Source organism: Drosophila miranda, chromosome 4 (genome assembly GCF_003369915.1).
Source record: "Drosophila miranda strain MSH22 chromosome 4, D.miranda_PacBio2.1, whole genome shotgun sequence".
Classification (NCBI taxonomy): domain Eukaryota; kingdom Metazoa; phylum Arthropoda; class Insecta; order Diptera; family Drosophilidae; genus Drosophila; species Drosophila miranda.
Genome location: NC_046677.1, coordinates 21847672 through 21873303, shown reverse-complemented (window position 1 = coordinate 21873303; position 25632 = coordinate 21847672). Strand labels below are relative to the sequence as shown.

General features: G+C 46.3%; 5 protein-coding genes and 1 long non-coding RNA gene across 14 annotated transcripts in view; 4 read left to right on the top strand and 2 right to left on the bottom strand.

Annotated features, from left to right (window-relative positions):
* Positions 1-7083, top strand: part of LOC108161857 (protein abrupt) — a 76195-nt gene extending 69112 nt beyond the window's left edge. For 3 of the 5 annotated variants that reach the window (XM_033392931.1, XM_033392932.1, XM_033392930.1), the window contains one exon: positions 989-3933. In XM_033392931.1, coding sequence (XP_033248822.1) covers positions 989-2211 — 1223 coding nt within the window. In that variant the 3' untranslated portion in view covers positions 2212-3933. Of the gene's footprint in view, positions 1-988; positions 3934-3961; positions 4694-4766 lie in introns of those variants that run through there. The other 2 variants (XM_017296229.1, XM_017296228.1) reach the window with 1 other exon arrangement.
* A 179-nt stretch (positions 7084-7262) lies between these two features.
* On the bottom strand, positions 7263-15895 carry LOC108161856 (centromere-associated protein E). Of its 3 annotated transcripts, XM_017296225.2 has the most exons (14): positions 15597-15895; positions 15408-15530; positions 14999-15345; positions 14032-14930; positions 13702-13869; positions 10029-13515; positions 9700-9972; positions 9333-9635; positions 9110-9277; positions 8752-9054; positions 8474-8695; positions 8291-8411; positions 7738-8225; positions 7263-7676 (listed from the first exon to the last, which is right to left on the bottom strand). In XM_017296225.2, exons 1-14 carry the CDS (start codon positions 15727-15729, stop codon positions 7530-7532), a joined length of 7182 nt encoding a protein of 2393 aa, XP_017151714.1. In that variant the 5' UTR covers positions 15730-15895; the 3' UTR covers positions 7263-7529. The 3 variants fall into 3 exon arrangements, with proteins under 3 accessions (XP_017151714.1, XP_017151716.1, XP_017151715.1); XM_017296227.2 differs by lacking the exon at positions 9110-9277; XM_017296226.2 differs by lacking the exon at positions 13702-13869.
* Positions 15896-16736: 841 nt separating this feature from the next.
* On the top strand, positions 16737-17447 carry LOC108161597. Its single transcript, XM_017295885.2, has 3 exons — positions 16737-16889; positions 17014-17277; positions 17348-17447. The coding sequence occupies exons 1-3, from the start codon at positions 16855-16857 to the stop codon at positions 17373-17375; spliced, it is 327 nt and encodes a 108-aa protein (XP_017151374.1). The 5' UTR covers positions 16737-16854; the 3' UTR covers positions 17376-17447.
* Positions 17047-18535, bottom strand: LOC117188702. Its single transcript, XR_004472802.1, has 2 exons — positions 18422-18535; positions 17047-18367 (listed from the first exon to the last, which is right to left on the bottom strand). It is a non-coding gene; the product is annotated as an uncharacterized LOC117188702 (long non-coding RNA).
* Positions 18536-19004: 469 nt separating this feature from the next.
* LOC108163828 (myosin-7) lies at positions 19005-21901 on the top strand. 2 transcript variants are annotated; one of them, XM_017299327.2, is made up of 5 exons: positions 19005-19444; positions 19708-21109; positions 21169-21462; positions 21526-21603; positions 21667-21901. In XM_017299327.2, exons 1-5 carry the CDS (start codon positions 19389-19391, stop codon positions 21757-21759), a joined length of 1923 nt encoding a protein of 640 aa, XP_017154816.1. In that variant the 5' UTR covers positions 19005-19388; the 3' UTR covers positions 21760-21901. The 2 variants fall into 2 exon arrangements, with proteins under 2 accessions (XP_017154816.1, XP_017154818.1); XM_017299329.2 differs by having other exon boundaries at positions 19006-19440.
* Positions 21902-22898: 997 nt separating this feature from the next.
* LOC108163770 (regulatory protein zeste) lies at positions 22899-24956 on the top strand. 2 transcript variants are annotated; one of them, XM_017299246.2, is made up of 4 exons: positions 22899-23019; positions 23305-23396; positions 23491-23589; positions 23673-24956. In XM_017299246.2, exons 1-4 carry the CDS (start codon positions 23002-23004, stop codon positions 24484-24486), a joined length of 1023 nt encoding a protein of 340 aa, XP_017154735.1. In that variant the 5' UTR covers positions 22899-23001; the 3' UTR covers positions 24487-24956. The 2 variants fall into 2 exon arrangements, with proteins under 2 accessions (XP_017154735.1, XP_017154736.1); XM_017299247.2 differs by lacking the exon at positions 23491-23589.
* Positions 24957-25632: the final 676 nt, after the last annotated feature.

The window sequence follows — 25632 nt, the reverse complement described above, 5'->3', positions numbered from 1 at the left end:
CTTACCAACACTGGAGCGCCCACCCCTGGCACACTCGCTGCCCTTGCTCGCGCAGATATGAGTAAAATATCGGAAACAACGATCCCAAGCATTCTTTATAGTATGGAAAGATATATCCTCGTATTTCTATGGGTTATATTCAATAAACGATAAACAATGAACTCTATATATTGACTGGAATTTTTACTCCCATCTCCCATGCATGTCTTTGGCTCTTATAGTTTTATCCACGCACTGTATTCCCTTTAGCTCTAAGAAACACGAACTGAATATTTTAAAAGCCCCGCAAATACTACTCCCAGATAAAAGATTCCCCCATTTGTGAGTTTCACTGCAAAACCGATTAAATAGATTGTGAATAAAACCTATGATTTCTGTTTTCCTAGATTATTTGCACTCTTTTGTACTATATTTGAATAATTATTTTGCCTGCCTGCCTGCCTGCCTCGTACTATAACTGTTATATCATACTTAAACTTTAATATTCAATAAGATATATCTATAAACCTTCTGTAATTGGCTCAAACAATCAACCAACAATCAATCAATCAAGAAAAAACAATTGGCTAAAACCTCGACGATCCGTGTGTGTGTTCCGCCGCAGGCAATCCTAACTGTAAGAACTGAATGTTTCCATAACAAATTGGCACTCTAAGAAATTGTTGAAAACCTGAAAAATCTCTCGAAAATTGGCACCAGAAAATTGGAATTACGAAATCTGTAGAGGAGGTTTGATTCAGTTCTGCTGTTCTGTTGTTGTTGCTGCTGCCGCCGAAGAATCTATCTCCAAGATACACACACACACACACACACTCTTTCCCCCTCCCCACTCCCTCTCCCACCACTGTACATCAAAATTTGAAGGAGCAGAAATCGAACTGAGAGAAAAGATATCCTTTAGCTTGCTTCTGATTTTTGATTTCACATTGACTTCCTCCCGACTTTCTCGCCCACGTGCTGGACACTAACGACCTGTCGACCATCGCAGGCACATTCCTGAATGCCAAGAACAGCATCAAGCAGGAGACCGTCGATCCGGAGGCGGAGGAGGAGCCACAGCCGCAGCCGCACGAGGCGCATGCCGCGGACCGTCGCCCGGGGGCCAGCAAGCTGGCGAAGATCATGCAGAGGCCGCAGCTGTCGCAGCTGTTCGCAGAGCAGCGGAGGAGCCACCAGTCGCACCATCAGCACCATCATCCGACGCACCACCACCACCAGCACAATCCTCACCAGCACCACAACCACAACAACAACAACAATAATAATTCCAATACGAATCACAACAAGAGGAAAAGGAACCGCTCGGCCAACTCCTCGCCCACGCCCTCGGCACGGTCCTGGAACGACAGCGAGGAGGAGCACGATCCGGAGGAGAACCTCCTCCATGCCGGCAGCAACCAGAACCAGAACAACCACACCAACAACGACGATGAGGACGACCGCTCGTCGTCGGCCTCCTCGGCCATATCGCTGACCATGAAGCGGACGCGGCAGTCCAGCGAATCCACCCTCTATCAGACCCTGCTCCTGAAGCAGGAGCAGCAGCAGCAGCTCCAGCACTCTCGTCACGAGGCAGCCCAGCAGCAGCAGCAGCAGCAACACCAACAGCAGCAGCAGCAGCAGCAATATCTGGACGAGCTGCAACAGTCCGTGTCCGTGTCGCACCAGCAGCAGCTGACCGCCAATCTGTTCATGGCCCGCACCATTGCCCTCAGCCGATCCCGGGACTTTCCCGAACTTTTCCAGAACACCTCGGCGGCGGCCGTGGCAGCCGCTGCTGCAGCAGCAGCCAGTGCCACAGCCGCCTCGGCGGCCACAGTCAGTCCGGGAAATGGCAATGGGTCCGGACAGGGACAGGGACAGGGACCCGGACTGGGACCGGGACCAGGACCTGTGCCCGGCCCCGGACCCGGGCCAGTGCCGGGCACCAGCACGGCGGGAAGCGGGCCAAACAGCAGCAGCAGCAGCAACTATATGCTGCCCTGTCCGTTGTGCGAGACGCCGCTGGAGCAGCGCGTCTTCAGGCAGCACCTGGACCGGCACTACCCGCGCGACAGTCCCGTGTGTCCGGTGATCGAGTGCGGACGGCGCTTCGCCCATCCGAACTCCGTGCGGAATCACATGCGGATCAAGCACACCCTCCAGTGGGCCAAGATGAAGGCCATGCGCTCGTCGGGCGGTCCCTTCGCCGGCGGCCCGGACTTCAAATGAAACTGCGAGGCGGCGCCAGCCCTGTAATACTCCGTATCCGTACTCGTACTCGTACTCCCCGTAAAGCTTTCTAGGTTGCTGCTTTCAGTCACTCAATGGCGACAATAAATCGAATCTAGCTCTAACACCCAATCTCGAGACACACTCGCATCTATCGTAGATAGCCAAAAGTAGTCCAAGTGCAAGTCAAAGGCGACGGTCGACATCCACTGATTCAGTAACTAATTTGCGAGCGCACTGGATCCTTTCCTATAGGCCAACTACTGGCCCAGGGCCCAGTGCCGCTGCCCAAACAGTCAGCCATCCGCAGTTCGTTCCTTCTTCCAGCACACCAAAAAGCGTTCAATCAATTTCCATTTAAAATCTATTCACTTATGGGATCATTGTTCGACAAAAGGAATGATCTTTAGAAGGTTTCAATTTGTCTGAAGAAACAGAAACAGAAACAGAGGATAATAATGGAATGGTTTCAATCAGTTTAAATCTCCTTGTAGTCACCCATTTGCCATTCTAATTCGGAATCACTCGAAGGAAGGAAAAACAGAAGAAGGATGATGAGCTTTAGATGGACTGTAGATTCCAGAGAAGCCTCTTAGCCGACAGTGGAGGATCGATCGATCGCTTTTGGGTTAGGATACTTACAACAATTATTACGTTCCTATATTCAATATAGTACTATATATATATGAAAAATGCAGACAACTAAAGCTCTGATATGTTTGCCCTTGAATAAACAACTTTGAATTGATTTACAGGGCCAGATTGTGTAGAATAAAACGCCAGTAAACTCCAGTAAAATATGTGCAGTATTATGATTAAAACCAATACCAAAAAAACCCAATTAAAGAACACACACAACCAGAAATATAATAATATTAATTGATAGAATTACATAAGCAGACATATTAAGACGTATTAAGCCATAGAGAGGTTGGAGAAACTATGTAGATAATGAGCTAAAACCAAGCAAACCACAAAATTATATATACGATATATGAAAAACGATGAAGTAGTTATTATGAATATTGATACTGAAACAAAATAGAATGTGCCTGCATAATATATTTTTAGCCAAACAAAAACAAACAAAAAAAAAAAACGAAGGAAATAAGAAAAACTAAACGTAAAGGATTTGTATTAGAGAAAAGTTCAAAATTGATGGATGATTTGTTTGGATATCTTTTGTGTTTGTGTTTGATTTTGATTTGATTCCATTCGATTGGCGGCCGGCTTTAAGTACTAAATACAGAAGAGCAGATGGAAAACATACGTAAAAAGGTTCCTATAATGTTAATCAAAAGAAAAAACCAAAAAAATAACTAAAACTAAAAACCGAAACTTGAGCAAAACTAGCCCAAGAAATCGATCAACTTTGAGGCTCGATTAAACATATAAATTCCATTTCGAAGCGGACAATTTTACAATTGTAGTTTATAAAGCATATAGAAAAAGAAGAGAAAACCACACAGATCCGATCCGATCGGATGGTATGTGATTCGTATGCCATTTTAGTTTGCAAATTATTTGAGAGTGTGGATGATGAAATGTATCTGGTACGAGTATCTGCCACATGTGTGGGTGTGTGGAGGCGGCCGACTATGAGAAGATGTGTTTTCGGAGATGGCAAATATATTTTGGTGAACAATAAAGAGCAAACGAAGATGAGCCGACTTTTCATTGAACTCTAAGTGAAGCCCGTAGCGAGTGAATCGAATCATCTAATATTCATCATCTATTTTCTTCTCTGCAGTGTCCCGAAGATCCCTGGAGATGCGCGTCCGTGCCACCGATCCCCGTCCCTGCCCGAAATGCGGCAAGATCTACCGCTCGGCCCACACCCTGCGCACCCATCTGGAGGACAAGCACACCGTCTGCCCCGGCTACCGGTGCGTCCTGTGCGGCACTGTGGCCAAGTCACGCAACTCGCTGCACTCGCACATGTCGCGCCAGCATCGGGGCATCTCCACCAAGGACCTGCCCGTGCTGCCGATGCCCAGCCCCTTCGATCCGGACCTCGCCTCGCGGCTCCTGGCCAAGGCCGGTGTCAAGATATCGCCCGCTGAGCTGCGCGCCCGAGCCTCGCCCACCGGCGGCAGTGGCAGCAGCGGCGGCGGTGGTGGCGGCGGAGGAGGCGGCGGTGGCAGTGGCGGGGCCAAGTTGGATCTGAGCAACGCCAGCGGCGGACCACTGGACGATGGCGAGGACTCCGACGAGGACCCCGAAGACCTGACCGTGGGCAACGGTCTGTACGGCATGGGTGGCAGCAACAGCGACCTCAGTCGCTACCACGAGAGTCTCCTGAGCAACTTCGGGCACGCCAACACCACCATCTCGCGGATGCGAAACGAGGCTGCCGCGGCAGCGGCCACAGCGGCTGCTCTTGGCCAGCCCAAGGATCTGGGCGTGCAGATCCCCACCAGCAATGCTGCGGGCCAGTCCCTGCTGGACACCTACCTGCAGTTCATCACGGAGAACACGTTCGGTGAGTGTTGGAGCAGAGCTCTTGCCATCAGGCGACTCTTTCTAACTAGAATCTTCTTTTATCCGCATTCCAGGCATGGGCATGTCCCAGGAACAGGCTGCAGCAGCGGCTCTGCGTGCCAAGATGGCGCAACTGAATGCCATGGGTCACAGTCTGGAGAACCTGCCGCCTGGCCTGCTGCCCGGACAGTTCGATCTGAGCAAGCTGGCCGCCGGTAACCCCGCCTTTGGCCAGAGCGGACCGGGCCTGTCGATAGAACCGATTCTGCGCCACGACCAGGATCCAGCCCAGGGCCCACTGGCGCTGAACTCTGGCGGCCGGATGCACGGGCATGACTTGGACGATGCGGACAATGATGGGGAGATGCGGAGAGAGGGCTCAGAGCCCATGGACCTGGGCCTGGACAACAATCAGTCGGGCAGCAACAACGAGGTGGCCAACTCGGATGTTGAGGAGAACTACTCCGAGGACGAGGGCGTGCACAACACATAAGGGAGCAGCAGCAGGAGTGTCAGAGTGTCATTGCATCAACAGTTGTATACCGAATACCCATGGAACATATGTAACGAGTAGCCTTATCCACATGTATACCAGTTTATGTGTACAGTACGATACAAATACGATACAATACGATAGAGATACGGACCTAGGACTAGGAAAAATCATATTTGTGCCGCTGCCAGAGCTGGCCTAGTAGAATTAAATGTTGTGCTTTTAAACTACCTATACATATATACTATATAATGTATGTATAAATATAGACATGTACCTGTTGTGTATACAATTGATGAAGGGGATGGATATCCCCGAAACGAGCCCTGACAGGAGAAAGCTAAACCCCTAGAGTACCCTTTTAGTCGTAAGATAGATTTCACATTGAAAGCGAAGAACCAGCCTGTAAATACATACAAAAACACCTATGCCCCCATCCCTCAGAACCGATCCGTCGCATTTAAAGTATGTTAGTATACGACAGAGGAACTCAAATGTTTATTCAGATGTGCCATGCATGCCACAGCTAGAATCCGAGTATGCCTACCTATGATATAAGCATACGATAATAGCCTTCCAAGTTCCAAGTCTAGCCTAGCCACTCCATTGATTCACAGTGCTTACCATATCTCAGGAACACTATCTCGCGGACAAAGCCAGCATCAACCGAACTACCTCAGCAGACCTCAGCAGACGAATGAGTTTTGTGTGCTGTGTGCGTGTAACCCTCGAAATACCTTAGACTTCCATGAGTTGTGACTGGTCCCGTCCCCGTCCTGTCTATATCCGTACTCTTTATACAATATATAGAAAACTCCAGGGCCCCAGGAAACTTGCCAATATTGAACAGAATAGGTTAAGGATCTGCAATGGATCAGAATATATACATACATACGTGAAAAAGTGAATGTTAATTTATATACAACTACTTATACGGTATACAGTGCACATTTAGCATAGAGACACACACACACACAGAAACCCTGTACTGTACTTACCCAGACAATGGTTAGGATTTGTCAGAGAATTGAATACCTCAGCCTCAGCATACTCAGCACTCGATCAGACCACACACCACACTGAACAGGGGTGATCCAGTATCTCCGCCGTTTGAAGAGAGAGTCATACGATACTTAAGGAATACTAGAAATTAGTTAGTTTATGTGGAAGCACTGCAAGCAAGAGACATACCCGTAGATAGATGTAAGTACTACTCGTAAGTAGTGCCCGTTGCCGTTGCCGTGGCCGTGGCTGCGTTTCCTGTATGTATTTAGTTCGAATATGCCTCAGTTATATCCTAGGTTTATGGTTAGTTTCAATCGAAGATGAGCACAGACAGACTCTACAAGAGTCGCAACCACTTGCCTTATGACCAACATATGTGTTACTTTAGTAATTTTCTACCTCAATTAATTTAAATGTAATTTACTTGGATATTTATTTATAAGTTCGCAATGGCCGTCGCATTTCATTTGAAGTAGCCCGTCTTATTTCAATCATTCAATTAAGAGTGGAGTACCCCCAACGTAGCCTAACGTAACGATACAACAACAGATTGGAGAATACCTAAAAAATATACCTATACAAAATGCTATGAATAAAGAAGAGCCCAAGAACATGCGAGTATGTTTAATTTCTTGATTTATCCCCTGATCGTTTTATGCTTTCGGTTCGTTAGACACTTCTCCTTTCTTGTCTCTCTCGACGCAGGGAGAGTGCAATAGATCGTATTTCCCTAGGCTTGAAATGCATTCAAGGCTAATGCAATTCGGTTAAGACGTTAGTTTAAAAGAAATTAGTTAAAAGTCGTTACATAAGCAATATAAGTAGACATCCATGTGCTTAGAAAGTTATAAATATTTATTGAAATTACAATAAAGCCGCGTTATGAAGAACAATGTTTATGGTGTTTCAATCTGTTCTATCTGGACATTTGCTGGGGGTTCCTTTCTTCGATTCAGGTACATTTGATGCAAAGATCTTTTTTTTTTTAATAAAAGTAAGTAATTCCACAGGTCCATCCGGAATCTTCGAATGGCCACAATTACCTGTTGCTTCATCAGCACAGACGACTTCTTTTAGAATTCTTAAGTTATAAAGGACCGTATAATTTTAGATTAGTACAGAAATATGCAGTAGGCAGCGTAGCTGTGTATTCGATACATGTCCACCTTGCAACACTAAACTTAATGACAAGTACATAAATACATTTAAAATACTCCGAAAAATATTGAAAGTTTTGACTTCTCACATGGAATAAATAATTAGAAACAAACGATTTGATCTTGGTACGGGCATAGAGAACTAAAGGTTATATACAACTAAACTATGATAATATAGTGACTTATTTGGCTGTAGAGGCTGCCTCGTAGACAGCGATTTTAGTGCGAAGTTCGATCACCTCATCCTTGCGCATCTTGAGCACTCGTTTAGCGTACTCGTATTTATCGTTAATGGCTAATTTTTCCTTCTTGTGCGCCTCACATTGGGCCTGGAAAGATGCATAGGATGATAGATGATTTCTTGTTAATAATAAGCAAAGCAATACGTACCTTAAGCGCATTGATTTGGCCTTCTGTAAGGGAGGTCAGGTTGGAGGTGTCGCAATTTTCGTTTTCCTTTAGTCTCTGTTCCAAATCTTGGATCTTAGAGTAGCGGATGCGGCACAGTGTAAGTGTGTCTTGATACTTTAGGTTTGTCTTCTCCAGGACCTTCTCCAAGTCAGACTCTGTCTGTGTATCCACCGAGATCATCGCAGGGGTTATTCTGCATGCTTGGGCTTGGACTGATGCAGATGCCGCTGCAGTCATGTCATTGACCTTGTAAGTGAGATCTTGATTCTTCAGCTTAAGACGCTTCAGTTCGGCACGTGCTTTTTCCTGTTCTTCCAATAGTCGTTTTTGTAGCTGGGCATTCTCGTCTTTCAGAGGATGGTTTTTGAGTTCAATGTTTAATGCTGTCACCTGGCTCTCCCGTATAAAAAGGTCTCGCTGGCAGTCCTGCAGCTTTTGGTTGAGCTCAACACAGTTGCAGTTCTTGTCTGAGATTGTGAGCATTATTAATTCAGGTTCCATGATTTATGTTCTGAAAATATCTCTGACTTACCCACGGGATCCGTCATGGTTCCCCAATCGCGCACGTTGTTCCAGTAAGACTGCCTGCGACGCTCATCGTGTACGCTTAGCCGTCGGTTCTTACGCCAGTCGGACTCAAAGCTTATCGATTTCTACACAATATTGAAGGCTTGGCATTAGATTCTACATTTAAATGGATTTATCTCAAGCTTACTCTTGGTGCAAAGGGCGACGTGCTGGACGCATTGGACTCATTGGACACATTGCTGGCGTTGGCTTTGAGTCCTTGAAGGGCAGTCAAGTCACCCTGTAGCTTCTCCACAATATCATTCAGAGTGCACACCTTTTCTTCTAGGTTGCGTTTATCCTCCAAAAGACTCGACGCAGTAGCGTGTACGCGTTCCATTTCAGTGCGATAATCAGTCTCATTGGTTTTCTGAAATACCCATCTATTAGATCATTTCAAGGAAATTAAAGTGTCTAATCGCCTACCATTGTTGTGCGAAGCGTTTCGCATTCTTTGGTCAGTGTCGCCACTGACTTGCGAGACTGCTCATCTTTCTGGTGCATTTCCAAACATTTTTGTTTGGCTACTTCGAGAGCCAATTTCTGCTGTGATAAGGAATTCTGTAAGGCGTCCCATGCTGCATCCGTTTCCTTGACTTGAGCTACTGACTGACGAGCCACCTCCACTTCCTGCCGCATTTCCAAGCATTTCTTATTGGTTTCAGCGAGAGTTTGTTCTTGCTGGGCTGCGCTAATACGCAAAGAATTACGTTCCGCCTCAATGGTTTTCTGGAAAGACACATATCGGTCAACAAAAGTGGAAAGATTCAAATTTATGTATTACCATGGCCGTTTGCAGACTTTCACACTCTTTGGTCAGTGCCGCCACGGACTGGCGAGCCTCCTCCAATTCCTGCCGCATTTCCAAACATTTTTTATTGGTTTCAGCGAGAGTTTTTTCTTGCTGTGCTGCACTAATACGCAAAGAATCACGTTCCGCCTCAATGGTTTTCTGGAAAAACACATATCGGTCAACAAAAGTGGAAAGATTCAAATTTATGTATTACCATGGCCGTTTGCAGACTTTCACACTCTTTGGTCAGTGCCGCCGCGGACTGGCGAGCCTCCTCCAATTCCTGCCGCGTTTCCAAGCACTTGCCATTGGCTTCTTCGAGAGCCTGTGTCTGCTGAGACAAGTAACCCTGGAAGGTCTGACAGAGTGCATCCTTCTCCTTGAGTTGAGCAACTAAATTGAAACTCTCCTTAATTTCCTGTTGCAGTTCGAGGCATTTCATATCGGTCTCTGCAAGGATTTGTTCTTGCTGGGCCGCAGCATTGCGCAAGGAATCGCGTTCCGTCTCAGTTGTTTTCTGGAAAGACACACATCGATGAGAATAAGTGAAGAAGATTGACATGCATGTATTTTTAGCTTACCAGTGCCGTTTGCAGACTTTCACACTCTTTGGTCAGTGCCGCCACGGACTGGCGAGCCTCTTCAGCTTCCTGCCGCATTTCCACACACTTTTTATTGGCTTCTTCGAGAGCCTGTGTCTGCTGAGACAAGGAATCCTGAAGGGTCTCACAAACTGCTTCCTTTTCCATGAGTTGAGCTACTAACTGGCGACTTTCCTCAATTTTCTGACGAAGTTCGAGGCATTGCTTATCGGATTCTGCAAGGACTTGTTCTTGCTGGGCCAAAGCGGCATTCTGAAAAAACATTGATCAGAAAAGGTAAGGATAATGGGGATATATTCATCGCTTACTAGAGATGTTCGCAGTGTTTCGCATTCATTTTTTAGTTCCTCCACGGACATGCGGGCCTCCTTCACTTCCTGCCGCATTTCCAAGCATTTGACATTGGCTTCTTCGAGAGCCATATTCTGCCGAGACAAGGAATCCTGGAAGGCCTCACATGCTGCATCCTTTTCCTTTAGTTGACCCACTAGCTGGGCATTGGATTCCTCCAGTTTCGAGGAGGCATCGCGCAGAGAACAACACATTTGTTGCTCCTCGTCCAGCATACTTTGGAGGTTTCTGGCATTTTTCATTGCCACTTCTAGGTCTTGACTGCTCGACTCCAGCTTCGTTTTGCTCTCTTGCAGGGACTCCAGCTTCAGCTGCAGCTCGTTCCTTGAACTCGTCAGCGCTGCCACCTCCCGTTGGAAATGTGCTGCCTGACTAGAAATCTTGGTCTCCATTATCTGCAGCTGATGCTTCAGAACAGACTCCTGTGCGGTCGCAGACCCCATCACTTCGAAGGCGCCGATCAGTTCCGATTGAAGATTTTCGATTACAACGGTTTGATCGCTTTGCTCTTTCTGGGAACTGTTGAGCTCGCTCTGTAGGTTCTCTACTTGTTCTCTTAGCGTAATGTTAACCCCAGTGGCCTCGGACAAGCACTCTTGCAACCTCTGATGCTGAGAGAGTAGGTCTTCAAAGCCGAGAGCCTTCTTCTGGGCCCTCTGTAGCTCTTCATTGAGATCACTGTTTTTCGAGCTGAAAGTCTCAAGTTTGTCGAGTAGTTCAGCCTTCTCGAAGGCTGTCTGCTTGCTCAGGGTTTCCAGTTCTCGCTCCATTACTTGAATCTTCTCCAAAGTGCTCGCATGCTGCGATTCCGCCTCTTTGATCTCGGAGTGCAGAGCCATCTTCTCCTCCTTCAGCTTATCCAGGTCAGCTTGGATTTTAGAAATCTGCTGTTCGTAGTCCAAAATATGCTCCTCGCATCTCTCTTTAAGATCTTGATTCCTCTGCTTTTCGACGGCTATCAGCTCATCCAGCTGTTCGGATGAGCTGCGGTCGTGGGCGTTCATCTGCGATTGTAGTTCCTCCACCAATTCCTGGCTCTTCGCGCAAAGCGACTCAAGTTCGAGCTTCTCCTGCCTCAGCTGATCTAAGACCAAATTATGCTCTGTCTTGATGTCCTCCAGCTCTGCCTGGTGTTGAGCAGCAGCTTTGGCTTGGTCTGCCACGAGACTGGCCACGTTCTGTTCGTAGCGGTCCTTGCCCTCCTCCCACTCCGCGTTGTATTTGCGGAAGTTGGCGCGATATTCGTTCTCGCTCTGCTCTATTTTATCGAGATACTCCAGCTTAAGGGCGTTCAGTTCATCTGTTTTCGTTTGTTCAATGGCCTCTATCGAATCCCTGGCAGTCTTTAGGGCTTCTTCAAGAGTCTCGATGCGATCTCCGGCACTCATCAGATCTTTTTGAAGAGTCTCGATGGAATCTCTGGCACTCTTTAGGTCTTCTTCAACAGTCTGGATGTCTCCATTGTTCTGCAGCAAACGCTCCTGCATCTCCGACAGGGACTCTTCAGCCTTGGTGCTGCGCTCGACGAGCTTCGCATTGGTTTCCTGTAGCTGGTCGATGCGTTGGACGTCGTCTGCCAACTTCTCCGCTTGTCTTTCCAGGAGCTGCTGCTTCTGGCTGGCATTCGATTGGAGCTCCACTTGCTTCACCTCCATGGACATGCAGCGCTCATTCAGCTCCTCGATTTCCGTACGCAGCTGATCGATATGGTTGTCCTTTTGCTGCAACTGCAACAGTTGTATCTCCACTCGGCCTTGGAGCTCGGCGACTTTGTCCTTCAGCTCGGAAAGGGATGTCTTGAGGGCAGCTATCTCGGATGCCTCCTGGTCTGGCAGCAACAAGGGGGATGTGCTGCCGGGCAGGGTATCGTCGCCATGGGATAGCATGAGACTCTCGCTCTGTGTGTTCTCCTTCACCTTCTCCTGCAGCTCCTCACAGACGATGGTTATCTCGGCATTCTGCTTCTCTAGGGACTCGATCTGTTGCTGGTAGGACTCTACCTTGTTGACGATCACCGACTTCTCCAGGAGAGCCGACTCCAGGTCGGTCATCTGTTCGCGCATCTCGTTAATAGTTCCCTCCGTGACATCGATCAGCATATTCTTCTCCGCAATCTCCATCTCCAGCCGAGCAATGTGGTCGAGCAGACGTCTCTTCTCCACCTCTTCTTCCCCTGGCGATGACTCCTGGGTGAGTCTGATAATCTGGAACCTGTGCTGTCGCAGCACGCCCTTCAGGCACACCTCATCGGCTGTATCATCATCGAGCGGGTGAGAGACGGTGTGTATGTCTGTAGCTGACTCGAGGCAAAGCTTCAGGCCGGGCACATTCTGCTCATGAATCTTAGTGGCCCTGAAGAGGCGACTGCTGCCCGAGCGATGCTGCAGCTCTATCTCGTGCAGCGAATCTGACAGCCGGGCAAACTTCTCCAAAAATCCGCTGTCTGCGTCGGAATCAAGATCACTGCACTCGGTGCCAACGCCTGAGCTCTTCATGGACTCGATGTCGCAGCTGGGCATCGACCGTCGCAGCTTAAGTTGCTCACGCAGAGCGCTGACCTCGTTCTGCAGGACATCGCATTCCTCCACACTGTCCAATAGCTGGTTCGACATGCAATCGTACTCTTCCTGAATCTTCGCAAAGCTCGTCTGGACATTCGCCAGCTCTGCCTTGAGCTGATCGCTCTCGGCCTTGAGCTGTTCCGCAAGCGTCTCGGGACTGGGAGCTTCCAAGAGCAGACGCGCCTCCTCCACTAGCTCCCTCAGAGTGACAATCTCGGCCTGCAGTCTGGTGTTGTCTGCCTCCAGCAGCAGAACCTGCTCTTCGGAAGCACTCGACGTTCGCCTCAGATCCTCGTACTCCTGCTGCAGCTGCTGGTACTTCTGTTGGAGTAAATTATAGTCTGCCTCCATGGCCTCAAAGGCCTGCTGCTGGCTCTGCAAATTCTGCTCCAGACTATCGTACTTTCCCTGCAGAATAGCCATGTCGTCATGGGCTGTGGATATTTGGGTATTGAGGCGCTCGCAGTCCTCCGTCTTCTGGGTAAAGGCCACCTGAACGTTCTCCAGCTTTGTATCGGCATCGGCCAAGAGGCTTTCAAATTCCAGACACTTGGTGCAGATTCTCTCGGGGCTTGACTCCAGCTCGGGGCAAATGGAGCGCATTAGCTCCTCCTTGCTGTTGCGCAGGACATCGCGGGAGATTTCATCGAGAGCTTTCTGCAAATTTTCGATGGCCAAATCCTTCTCCGACAGAGCCGACAGTAGATCGGTCTCTCGTAGTTTTGATTTGGTTTTGTGGGCCTGGTACTCGAACTCCAAGCTCACAGCTCCACGATTCTCCACCTCCAGCTTCTGAATGGTCTCCTTCAAGGCCTTCAGCTGCTCCTCGTACTCTGTGTTCTTGGCATTGACTGCCACTACCTCGGCCTGCAGGGCTTCGCAACTAAAAACAAGACAAGTAAAATAGTTTAAAGAATCCTCTCGACGAGCTTTTTTAATGTCTTCAGGATATGAAACGTGATTGATGTCAATTCTTAGTCACGTGGGTGGGGACTATTTTTCCTGATTATTTCTATGCCAATTGCAGTGTCTGATTGTCAATTATATTTTCTATTCCTGTGGGACTCACCGCTGGGCATTCTTTTGGCTCTCTGACTCTAGCTCATCGCGCTGGGCTGTCACCTCGGACAACTTCTCTGCCAGAGCCTGGGACTTTTCCCAGTCCGCTTCGAACTGCTTCTCTAAAGAGGTGAACATTTGCAGCTCCAAGCGATCGATTTTCGTTTTCTCCATCAAGCTATCTCGCATGAGAAAATGTGCAATGCGACGACGATGTGCAGACAACGAATGAGGTGTGGTGTGTGTGTGTGTGTTTGTGTGTGTATGTGTGTGTGTGTGTGCATGCAGTGGGTGACGTGTGTGGTTACATCGTTGGGGAAAGAATCCAAAAACTACTTACCTTGAAACTCCCACATTGGGCGTGAGAGAGAGCTCAGCTCTGGTAAGCTCTTTCGTCCTCAAAACATCCGAGGGCCTCAGACCAAAGTCGATGAGCTCGGCAGGGCTGAATTCCTCTTCACTAGTGCCAATGTCCAGCGACTTCATGATATTAATGGTCTTGGGACCGTTGTCGGCGCGGTGTCTGATGTGCGAGCTGAGAAAGAACATCGGCTTCGGCAGATGGGAAAGCTTCGATTTTCGATGGTCCTGTTTGGGCTCTGGCGGTCCGCAATGCAGCGGTGTGGGGATGGCACTCTCTGGAATCGAGGTGGCAGGGCACCATGTACGGCGGCGATTCTTAAACCGCTTATCGTTCAGCGAGTCGCTAGTGATGATCTTAAGCATGTCATTCTGGATGCGGCTTTCAAGCTGCTTCACCTTTAGCTGGCTCTCGTTCTTGCGCTGCTCCTCGGCCAGGCGGTCCTTGAGCTCCTTGATCTCCCGCTCCAGCCGCTTCATCATTGTTGCATCGGAGACCATCTCGTTGACCTCAGGCTTGATGCGGATCTTCTTGGCGCGCATAGCGAAATTGATTGTCGATAGCGACTCCTCTACAATCGAGGGTTTGATGGTGCATATGATGGACGTGAAGGCGTTGCCTCCTAGCGAAGCCTGCAGTATCCGCGTCAATTTGGAGTCGCGGAAGCTTATGAACCTATTGTCCACGTTTTCGGACAGATTCATGATCACGTTGCTGAGGAACAGAAGACTCTTGTTTATGTGGCTCCCCTCCTTGAGGCGAGTCCCGCTCGCACCTGTTTGCCCGGCCCGCTCAGAACCGGCCAAGTCCACCAAATTCAAGACACTCTGAATAACGGCATCGTCCACAGTGCGATCGCTTTTGCGCGACTCGATGATCTGGAATTGCAGGGAGATCAATTGCTGAGATCAGGGGAGCAGAAGATCTGACTAGCAGCCGAACTTACGATGCGAAAGATGGCATGGGAGCGACTGGAGCGCTCGTTCATGTTGGTTTCGCCCACAGTGCGCTCCTTGTTGCCCATGCTGAGGAACCGCAGCAGATCCGACTCGCTGGTTATGATGCACTCCTCGCAATTCACATTCACAATGCCATTGCCGGCCTCGTGTATCTTGAGGTCCTGGTTCTTCTTGTTCAGCAGATCGTAGACTTTCTCGTTGTAGATCTCAATGTAGCCCACTCTAAGCAAATACTCGCGATCGTTGTCGTTGGCTATCTGCTTGAAGATCTCCTTAGCAGCAAGAGCCATTACCCCCGGGTTCTCCCTGTCGCCCATCATTGTGTACGTTTTGCCTAGAGGGAGTTCGTGCGTGAGTGTGTGAGCGGCATATGCATATGCGGAGATGTATAAATACCTGATGACGTCTGGCCGTAGGCAAAAATAGTACCATTGAAGCCCTGCATGCAGGCATGGACAATGTGCTTGGCCATGCGGTCAAACACATCCTGGTTATTTCCATTCTGATCAAACACATAGTCTACAAATAGGACACGCGCATAAGAAACTGTGCGATCTATGATTTCTCTATGATTTCCTCACTCACCGAAGACACACGGATCGGCTTGGTTGTCGATAAGGCGTATGGAGCGGGACTCCTTCACTTCCCACACCGATGTATTGCCGGCCTCGCAGGGGCGCACCTTGATGCACACCTGAATTGAACTCTTTGCAGACATTCTCTGACTTTCTTCTAAGTTTTAACACATTAAACATTCACAAATCAGTTGACTATTCACATAAAAAGACACTTTTCAATGAAACTTCTAGATCAAAATTGTTTAGCAAAATTTTGCATGGCGTACGTACAGTTAAATTCGAACAAATGCAGACCGCCGAATTACCGACCTAATATACGGTCTGAAGTGAAAAAATTTACCGAAATATACCGTTTCATTTTCAAAATATACCGCAAATATACCGATGAAAAAACGAACTTAGCCCACTTAAGCCCCCTCTATTTAAACTACTTGTGGCATTGGGTGGAAAATATTAGCCATTGTAAATTTTTCTTAAGGATTCATGCCATCTTTCCTCTGAACTTACAAAAAACCACGATATCTTTCACCCTAAATGCGCTAGATTGATTAAATTTTCATTATTTTCGGTGGAATACTGAAATATTATATCGTTCTCCGTCGTTAATGGTTCCTCGATTTTGATATTCCTTCGAATATTACTTGCTAGGTAAAACATTTAGCCATGCCCACATAATTGTATCCAATTAATGAACCTATTTCACCACCTACCTGACTGGATTATTTTAAATACTTGCTTTTGTTGGATTTTGCGTAAAAAAAAGACAAAAAACGTAAGAGATTTCAGACATTATTGCGCTAAAAAATCCCTACACGAAAAAGAGAGAAATTCGCACCAAATGGCTATCGATACTATCGACTGGATACAAGTGGTGCGCGCCAAAGATAAATTTTTTGAATGTGAATGATCGACAAGGATATAAACGAAATCCATTAGAATAAATAATGCATAATAAATGGAAACTAAACTAGTCGCTAAAATCTATTTTCAAAATAACAATGTTATTACCTTGTGTATTCAGCTAAAAATTCTACGTTTTAAAGAATTTAAATAGGTTTATAAAATTAAATAAGTACATAGCAGACTTTTCTTCGATTGTTGTCACAAATTTAAAATTAGCTTTGTTAGAAAATTTAAGTTTTCCAAGTGTTGTGTTCCTTGTTATTTATCATTCATACACATATACACAATGTCGCGGCAACAGAAGTCAAGCATTTTTCCGAGGGACGTCAATGATTGCATGGCGGGTATGAAATCAGAAACACATGATGCCTTGGAGAGTGGTGCAAAGCAGCATTCGGTACGTCCTGAAGTATTGAAAAAAATTGTTCATTTCCGTTCCTTCAAGTCGAATCAGTGAGTGAAGGAAGATTCGGTTCAATACCCATTAGTCCCATTTATCCGTTTGCTTTTGATAATTGCAGATATTCCCAAGATAAGAATTTAGTGCCGCGAGTTCAAGCCCCTCATATTTCAGTCTATACCAAGGACTACAGCCGGTCATCGCACAGTTCCAAATTGCGACAATGTATCGCCGAAAAGGACATACCCGACCCGGATTTCTGCCGCCGACCAGTCAACCCATTTTACAGCATATCCTCGAGCCAATTCAAATTCATGGATGATCACCACTCGAAAGATCTAGAAACCGAGTATCGCAAAAAAATCAACTTCTTCAGACAACTAAGGTAGCTTCTTATTTTCCAAATATGTGGTACATAGCCACCGTAAATAACCAGCCAAAATGCTTTCTTGCAGGCATCAATCTCAAATTTTCACGGATTAATAGAGTCCATACTCTCTTTATCTCTAAATCAAATAGTATTTAATAAATGATTAACAAATGATTACTCATTAATTGGTATCGTATTTAAATTTGGCGCTCAATGGTATCTAAAATGAAAATATGTATATCGATATGCTAATTGAAAAAACATTCGGTAGTTTTTTATTCCTGTGAATTAGACACTCGAGTATTTTTGCACTTTTCTTATCGATAGTACTTCCGTACATTCGATAATTTGTCAAGAAATTCAAAGTCTCGTTAGCTTTAATATATGTTATGTGAATTATTAAACAGACAGAGCTACATCTAAATAGACAAGAGAATCTGATCTGATGAACAAGAAGAACCTGCTTCTCAACATACACGAGGCTAGCAATAGCACAGTGAATGTGAATTGCGAGGAGTGCATCATAAACAGCTAGCCGGATCTGCTGCGCCAAACCTCGTACCTCGTACCTCGTAATCTTTCGCATCGTAAATCAGACTATGGTCTTCTGCTTTCTTCAACAGCAACAGCAACCTGATCAATGTTTGGTCCGACAAGCTGAATCCGATTCTGCGGAAGTCGCTCTGCTAACCGACTCGATGAGGCGGAGAGCCTTATCTGTCCGATTCTGATTGCCATTTGGGCTTGGAATATCTTCAAAAACGATGTTGATGCGATTTTGAGAACATAACATTTATTGTCGTCAACAAATTTGCACCCCCCATATCACCCACCATCCATTCAAACCATCTAGTTTAAGTTGTATCGTGATATATCAGAGGGCACAACGGACAGTGGGGATTTGTGTCTGAACTATTGTAGAGTATAATCTGGGTGGCACATTTCCCGCAAAAAGAGTGGCCACAGGGCACGAATTTGGGATCCCGCTTTGGCTGCATGCAAAGCACGCACTGTTCCTGGGTGAACCAGGCGATTAATTTGTTCATGGGGATTTCCTTGTCTGTATTTTCCTTTTCCATTTTGTCCTTTAAGCTTATCGGAATGTCTGTGGGGTGTCAGGCATAAGAACTATCTCACTTATCTTTGGTTAAACATTTACCTACTTATTCGTAAACGTTGGAACGTAAAGAGATCCTCCGACAAATTTAGCTAGGAAAATTATTGTAATCAAAACTCTTAAAATTGAATCTGGACAAACAATAAATCTCATGGCCTTCTTTGACATGGATTTTGACTAGCTTGCTTGGTTTTTCTCGAAAGAACTTGACCTACCAACACTGGTTTTAAGGGTGGGTTTTTATACCTGCATTCCCTCCTCCCATTAGTCTCCCTATAGAAGCTTTCTCGTAAGTATCTCATCTTTATCAGTTGTAAGATTTTGTGAACATATAAAATAAAAGTTCTTCTGATATTGATATTTTTGATATTCTGATATTCTTCAACCGTAGAAGCTATACATAACATATTGTGTGTGGTATACTAACACATGCAGCTGGCACATCTGTATAGTATACTGTATGGTTAGTAATAAAATATGCTCGGGCCACTTGCAAACTCCGACTAAAAAATCTCCGCCAGCGCGCCACAAGCATAAATCGTTATCGACAGGCCACAGCCGATCTCCGATTCTTCCACTCCTCTTCTTCTCAGCGCGAACTTCGGTCGAAAAGAGAATTGAGAACAAAAACAAACAACAAGAGGCAAGAAGAAGAACCCGACCCTCTCCATAGTGTGTGCGAGAGGGCAAGGTGTTGGCCATTTGCTGATTTTAGCCCGCTTCACTGATAGATTCGGCTCGAAGTGATGACGTCGGCCCTGCCGATCGGAGTGTGCGGCCCCGACGAGCAGAAGCGATAAAGCAAACTTGATAATTCCGAAACTTCTTAATAATTTGCTATTCCAAAATGCTGCCTGGCCCCAAGCTCATTGTGGCCGTCGCCACACACCAGATCACAGTCCAGCGCTCCGCCGTCTGCTCCAATGCTTATTGCGTTTGATTTTGGTGATCGGTGACGTCGTTGCACCTACTGCTGCCTCAAGGCGTATTCGACAGTGATGTAACAGTGATGCCCACATATACAAAGATTGGCTCATTAGCATTACCGCCAGTAGCCCCGCGTGAGTATGTATCTGTCGGTGAGAGGGAGAGAGGCAGCTCCAACCAACCTGAATGCAGTACGCGAGCGACTGCTTCTATTTATAGGGCGTCCCCGTCCTCCCCACAACAATGTTTCCCCCCGAGTCGGTTGGAGCTGGCCGAAATGCAGCCACGGGGGAAACATAAACATAAAGTAGTATCTGTTAAAGAGCTCTGAACCCAGCTATTGCCTGACAATTTTCCGAAAACTTCTCTATTTTTGAGTATTCAATTCTTGTTAATTCCAGCTGCAAAGCCCTGCAAGAGATGGTGGTCGATCGAAACCAGATCGAGACGAACGAGGAGCAGCTGGGACAGTCCATACAGAAGCTGGAGAAGGAAAGCCTCGAGATGAAGCACCAGTACGTGTCATACGAAACCGATTTGCTTTCGCCGCAGTCACAGAAGGACTTGTCCATAGAAAATCTGCAGAAAACTCTCAACGAACTGTCCCGCGATGTTCTGCGTAACAGCCAGGAAGAGCAGATGCGCTCCATTTGCCCCGAGCTGGAGTCAAGCTGCGAGAGAATCTGCACCAAGTGTCTGGAGCTTGAACGCCTTCTGGCCGATGGCAAATCCAAGTGCACGGAGACAACCCAGCGTGAGTGCGATCAGCTGCAAACGGACATCGTCGAGACCCGGAAAAAGCTGGAAGACGTTCAGTTGGCTTATACCCTGGCCATGTGCCAGTTTTCCGAAAAGTCGGTGGACTGCAAATGCTTCAGCAGTCCAATATCCACCGCTCGTGCGGACAATGTATTGCAGGAGAAGTACGATGGTCTGGAGCAGATGTGGCAGAGCCAGCAGAAGGTCATACAGAGCATGGCAACAGACTATAATTTACACCAGAAGTACCAGAAGCTGCAACAAGAGTACGAGGATCTGCGACGAACGTCGAGTGCTTCTGAAGAGCAGGTCGTGCAGCTGGACGCTGACAACAACAGACTGCAGGTTGAGATTGTCACTCTGAGGGAGCGAGTGGAGGAGGCGCAGCGTCAGATCTTGGAAGCTCCCAAAACCGAGGCCCAGATAGATGCTCTTAAGGAAGAACTGGCGGATGTGCAGACGATCTTTTGGCGCATGAGTAGGGAGTATGACGAAATGTACAATCATCTAGGGAAAAGTGTACAGAAATGCGACGTCCTGCAAAACGAACGGGATGCACTGTGTACGGAAATTAAGGAGCTTAACAAACGTTGCATGTCCATGGAGGTAAAGCAGGTGGAGCTCCAGTCGAAAGCCAGCCAGAAGCAGCTGCTCCTGGAAAGACAAGCAGAGAAGTTGGCAGACGACGTCCAACGCATCGACCAGCTACAGGAAACCAATGCGAAGCTCGTCGAGCGCAGCACCAAGGCTGAAGAGTCCCTGCAGAACAACGGAGACATCCAGACTGTTGAAGAAGACCTAAAAAGTGCCAGAGATCGCATCGAGACTCTTGAACAAACTCTAAAGCGTGACAGAGATCGTATCAAGACTCTTGAAGAAACTCTGAAGAATGCCCGATATGCGGTAGATGCCATTGAACAAATAAAAACAGATGAACTGAACGCCCTTAAGCTGGAATATCTAGATAAAATAGAGCAACTAAGAAATCGTTTAACTAGCAAGAACCGTCGTCTCGAAGAATGCGGGAAGCTGCGTGCGGAACTGGTAAGCGAAACTTTCCCTTCAATCGTCCTTAAGTAATCTCACAGATGCCTGTTTTTCAGAGAAATACAAGTTATTTACAGAAAACGCAGTTGTGCGCGTTACAAGCGAAGGTCGAACATAATTCCCAACTAGAGGCTCAACTCCAATGCGTGCAGGCAGAACGTGATTCCTTCCGGGACGCTTTGGACCAGAAAAAAGAAAGCCTCGCAGAAACCAATAGGAAATGTCGGAAAATGCGCCAGGAAATTGAGGAGAGTCAAAAACAAGTAGCTCAACTTATGGAAAAGAATGCAGTTTATGAGAAAAAATTTACTCTCGAAGAAGCCAATCAAAAACTAAACGAGTTGGGAGTAGTAAGAGAATATGCACTTTCATCTCTTTGAAATGAACGAATAGATGTGTTTTTGTTTTTTCAGAAAACAAATACGGCTGAGCTTACAAGCGACACTGTGAAGGAAGTTGTGGAGAGTACGTCTACCACTCCTCCAGATCGCGTAGGCATTGGATAAACCCATTTAATATCTAGGATCTTATGCAAAGACTTCTTTCTTTTCCAGAAATCCACAAGAATTGAGTCCGACCGGCGGAGGAATCGTCGAAGAGCCGTCCACGATGAGCGTCGCGCGCCGTACTTTAATGGAATGCTTTGAAATTCCTCACAATTTTTTGCGCTGACCATAAAGGCGTGTTCAGTTCAGTTGAATTTATTTATTTTTTTGCTTTTAAGTCATTTTTAAAATATATGTTTATTTATTTTTGTTTGTTATATAGTATAATAAATGCTAAAATAAATCTTCGACAGGTGCTCACGCATAAACGGAGGCAAGAGAGCAGTTGATGCAGCCCTGGTATCAAGTGGGTAAATTGACGATATGTTGGTGACTGTTTGCGTTATTTAGGGTATAGAAACTTCCATATGCAGGTTTTTTAAATTTTCGCTCACAAATTGTACCTACGTGTATCATTTATTCTAATAGATTGCATTTAAATCCTTTTCGCTCATTCACTTTCAAACAATTTATATTTGGCGCACACCACTCGCGTCTAGTCGATAGTATCGATAGTGCGACTTTCTCTCTTTTTCGTGGAGGGATTTTTCAGCGCATCAATGTCCCTATTCGAATTTTTTGTTTGACCCATTGTTCGCTAAAACATTTTTTTTACGCAAAATCCACCAAAAGCAAGTATTTAGAATAAGCCAGTTAAGTAGAAAATTGATTAATCAATCGTATAAAACTATGTGCGCATGGCTAATTGTTCTATCAAGCTAATTATATTCGACGGAACATCAAAATTGAGCAATATGGTTTCCAATCCTTGACGAAGAACGATTAACCTATTATAAGCCAAGGGGTATTTCAATTTTCCACCGAAAAAAATGCAAATTTAATCATTTTATTCATGAATCCTCAAGAAGAATTTACAATTGTTAATATTTCCGCCGTTTACCTCAAGTAGTTGAATTATTTAAATAAAGGGGGCTTAAGAGGGTTAAGTTCAGTTTTTCATCATACGAGACGCTATATTGCTTTATGGACCCAAAATTGAGGCAAAAACAATCAAAGTCAAGTATTTAAAATAAGCCAGTCAAGTAGAAAATAAATTCATTAATAGGATAAAATTATGTGAGCAGGGCTACTAGCAGCTATCTCGCTAGTAATATTACACGGAATATAAAAATCGAAGAATATAGAACTTGAATTAGTCAGTATATTTACGGTATATTTTTAAAATGAGACGGTATTTTTTGGTATATTTCTTAGGGTCGGACGGTATATTTTAACGATAAATCCGCGGTCACACCGCTGGAGTGTTGGAAAAGGCAGCATAGGTTTTGCTAAAGCAAAACAGAAAATTATAGCAAAAAATTAGCTAATTCGACGCAATCAGCCATGAACTCGGCAACAAAGGTAGGTGCAACGCAGTCATATCGTCTGCCCCCACGTGAAACACCAAATCTAACGCCGTGGGCGGCATTTGATTTGTGCGGGAAAGTGGCGGCACGGTGCCTCAAGTGTCATTCGTCTCCCTCCTTCGAGTGGGAAATTTGTTGTTCCATGACAGGGGCGGAGGGCGCGTATGTTTTGAATTTGCAAAGCACGTAAATGCCGACAACAACAGCTGCCGGCAGACGAGTTGCAATTACCCGCAGCTGCACCATGTTGCACCAAGTGAAACGACATTTTTATCCGCAGGTTGGGGAGATTTTCACGGCCGCCGGACAAGCTTTCAGCAGATTGGGCGACCTCACCATGCAACTGCATCCAAATGCCGAATCGCCGTCCGGGTAAGTGTGCTCTGAAGCCGGTTCCGAGTCTGTTTTCGATCGCCAGGCGCTAATCAAGGTGTTTTTGCATGTTCCCTCGCTATGTGGCGCCCAGTAAATGGACGGACGAGGAAATCGACATGTTGCACTCGTCGATTATGCGCTTCTCGGACGACCTTAGCAAAATCAGTCTTAGCATTAAGAACCGTACAGTGTAAGTGCTCATAGCGAGAGAACATGGCGATACTGGGGCCCAGCACACTAACAAAATGCTATCCCATCCCACACTTCTTGCAGCTCTCAGATACGGCAAGCCCTGAAGAAGAAGGCCTTCGAGGACGCCGGCATCCCTGCCAAGCAAGTCCCTGTCCAACAGGTGCATCACGTCATTCAAACAGTCCCCCAGCTGCCCGTCATCCAGCAGCAGCAGCTGCCGACAGCGCCCCAGCTCCAGCAGTCCCATCAGCACCAACCTCAAGTATTTAAGACACAGACTGTACAGCAACTACCCCTACAGCAGCACCAGCATCAGCATCAGCCGCAGAACTCGAACATGTCTGCCAGTATCCAGCATGTGCAGCTGGTGACGCAACCCAAGCAGATCCTCCTACAGCAGCATCAGCAGCAACTGCCGCAGACAACAACGACGACGGTGACCATCAAGCAGTTCCAGCAAATGCAGCAGCAAAAGGCGGCTGCTCTGGCGGCGGCCGCGGCAGCAGCAGCGGCAGCCAACACGCCGACAATCACGGAGAATATCATTATACAGCAGCCCACGTCGACAACGGCGGCGGCGCAACAGCCCCAGTCGCTTGTGCTTCCGGTTCACTCGGTGGCAACGTCCGTCTCAACGCAAATAGTCGTGCCGTCGTCGGTCACCACAGTATTGTCGCCGAGCACGGGGGCGGTGGGCCCGGTGGCCATTGCCGACGATGTGGTTAGTACAACATCCACCCCCTCCACATCAGCCAGCACGGGTCTCAAGTGCGGGCCGGACGTTTCGATGACTCTGAATCGAATCAATGTGCAGGAGAACGAGGTCGATGTCGAGGAATGCCTGCCGGCGGAGGTGGTCAAGCTGGATTTTGTCAGCGAAGAAGTTGCAGGGTGAAGGCTCCTGCCGGCCTTCATCCTCCGAACGTCGCCCGAACAAGTTGAGGATTTCTATTACTAGATAAGAGACCGAAGCAGCTGCAGAATGAATCCCGAATCGCGACAAATCTAGATCGAAACGAAACTCTTTAACAAACGGTACGACCTACCGCCCCTAGCCTAAGCCTAAAATGTTAAGTGTTGTCATATTTGATATACCTTGAAGTCACCTCTTGTTTTCGATCCTTAAGAAAACAAACTGAATTGTGTACAGACAGATCCGTCAGCGAGTAAGAAACGAGCAGTTACCGCTGCCTATTCCCACGTCTCTTGTTTGGTTTGGCTTTGGTCCGGACACAAGGCATAGTAGATATTAATACTGAAACGAGGAATGCTGCACCTAGATTTAACACAAAATGCAAGACACAATAGTGCAAAGTACATAGCGATTGTATAAGATGATGAGTGAATAAACGAGCATTATTTTAAGACTTGGTTTATTTAGATAAGGGATTCAGAATTACTTGAATGACATTGGAAATCCCTTATAAACCAAATGAAAGTCGGGCAAGCAAATGAAGAAAGCTAAGAGTAGTCTCTTATAAGAATTCAATGGATATTCCCTAATGGAGGTTAAACAGATTCTTTGTTTATTCATTCATCCTTCTTCAGTTGGAAAATAGTCATTCGTTTCTGTTTCCTTCTCCCATGTAAAGGATACATCCCGACGGGCGATCAATCTAAGATGAAACATTGTATGGGTCCTTTAAGGTTCAAATCAACAAAGATGAGAGATTGATTGATATGTGTATGTATCTATAGATTTTTTGAACAAAGTACAGTCGCACCCAGGATACTCCTCCTTCTACACTACCATTTGTCAAGCCAGTTTCTGTAAAGGCAAATACTGCTGGCCGGCACAACCCAATTTATTGTCTTGACTTCTTATAAACAACAAAGAAACGTATGGAACCAAAGTTTAAACAATCAGATACAAGTGGTACCTCATTATATGCACTTAAAATCCATATAAGTATTGGGTTAATCGGTTAATAATGGTTGAACTCTAATGATTAAATCGACTTTTTTTCCATTAGAGCTAAGTTAAGCTCGGCAGGTAGACACCTAAATTTTTTAATAAATGAAAATTAATTTCTAATGATAC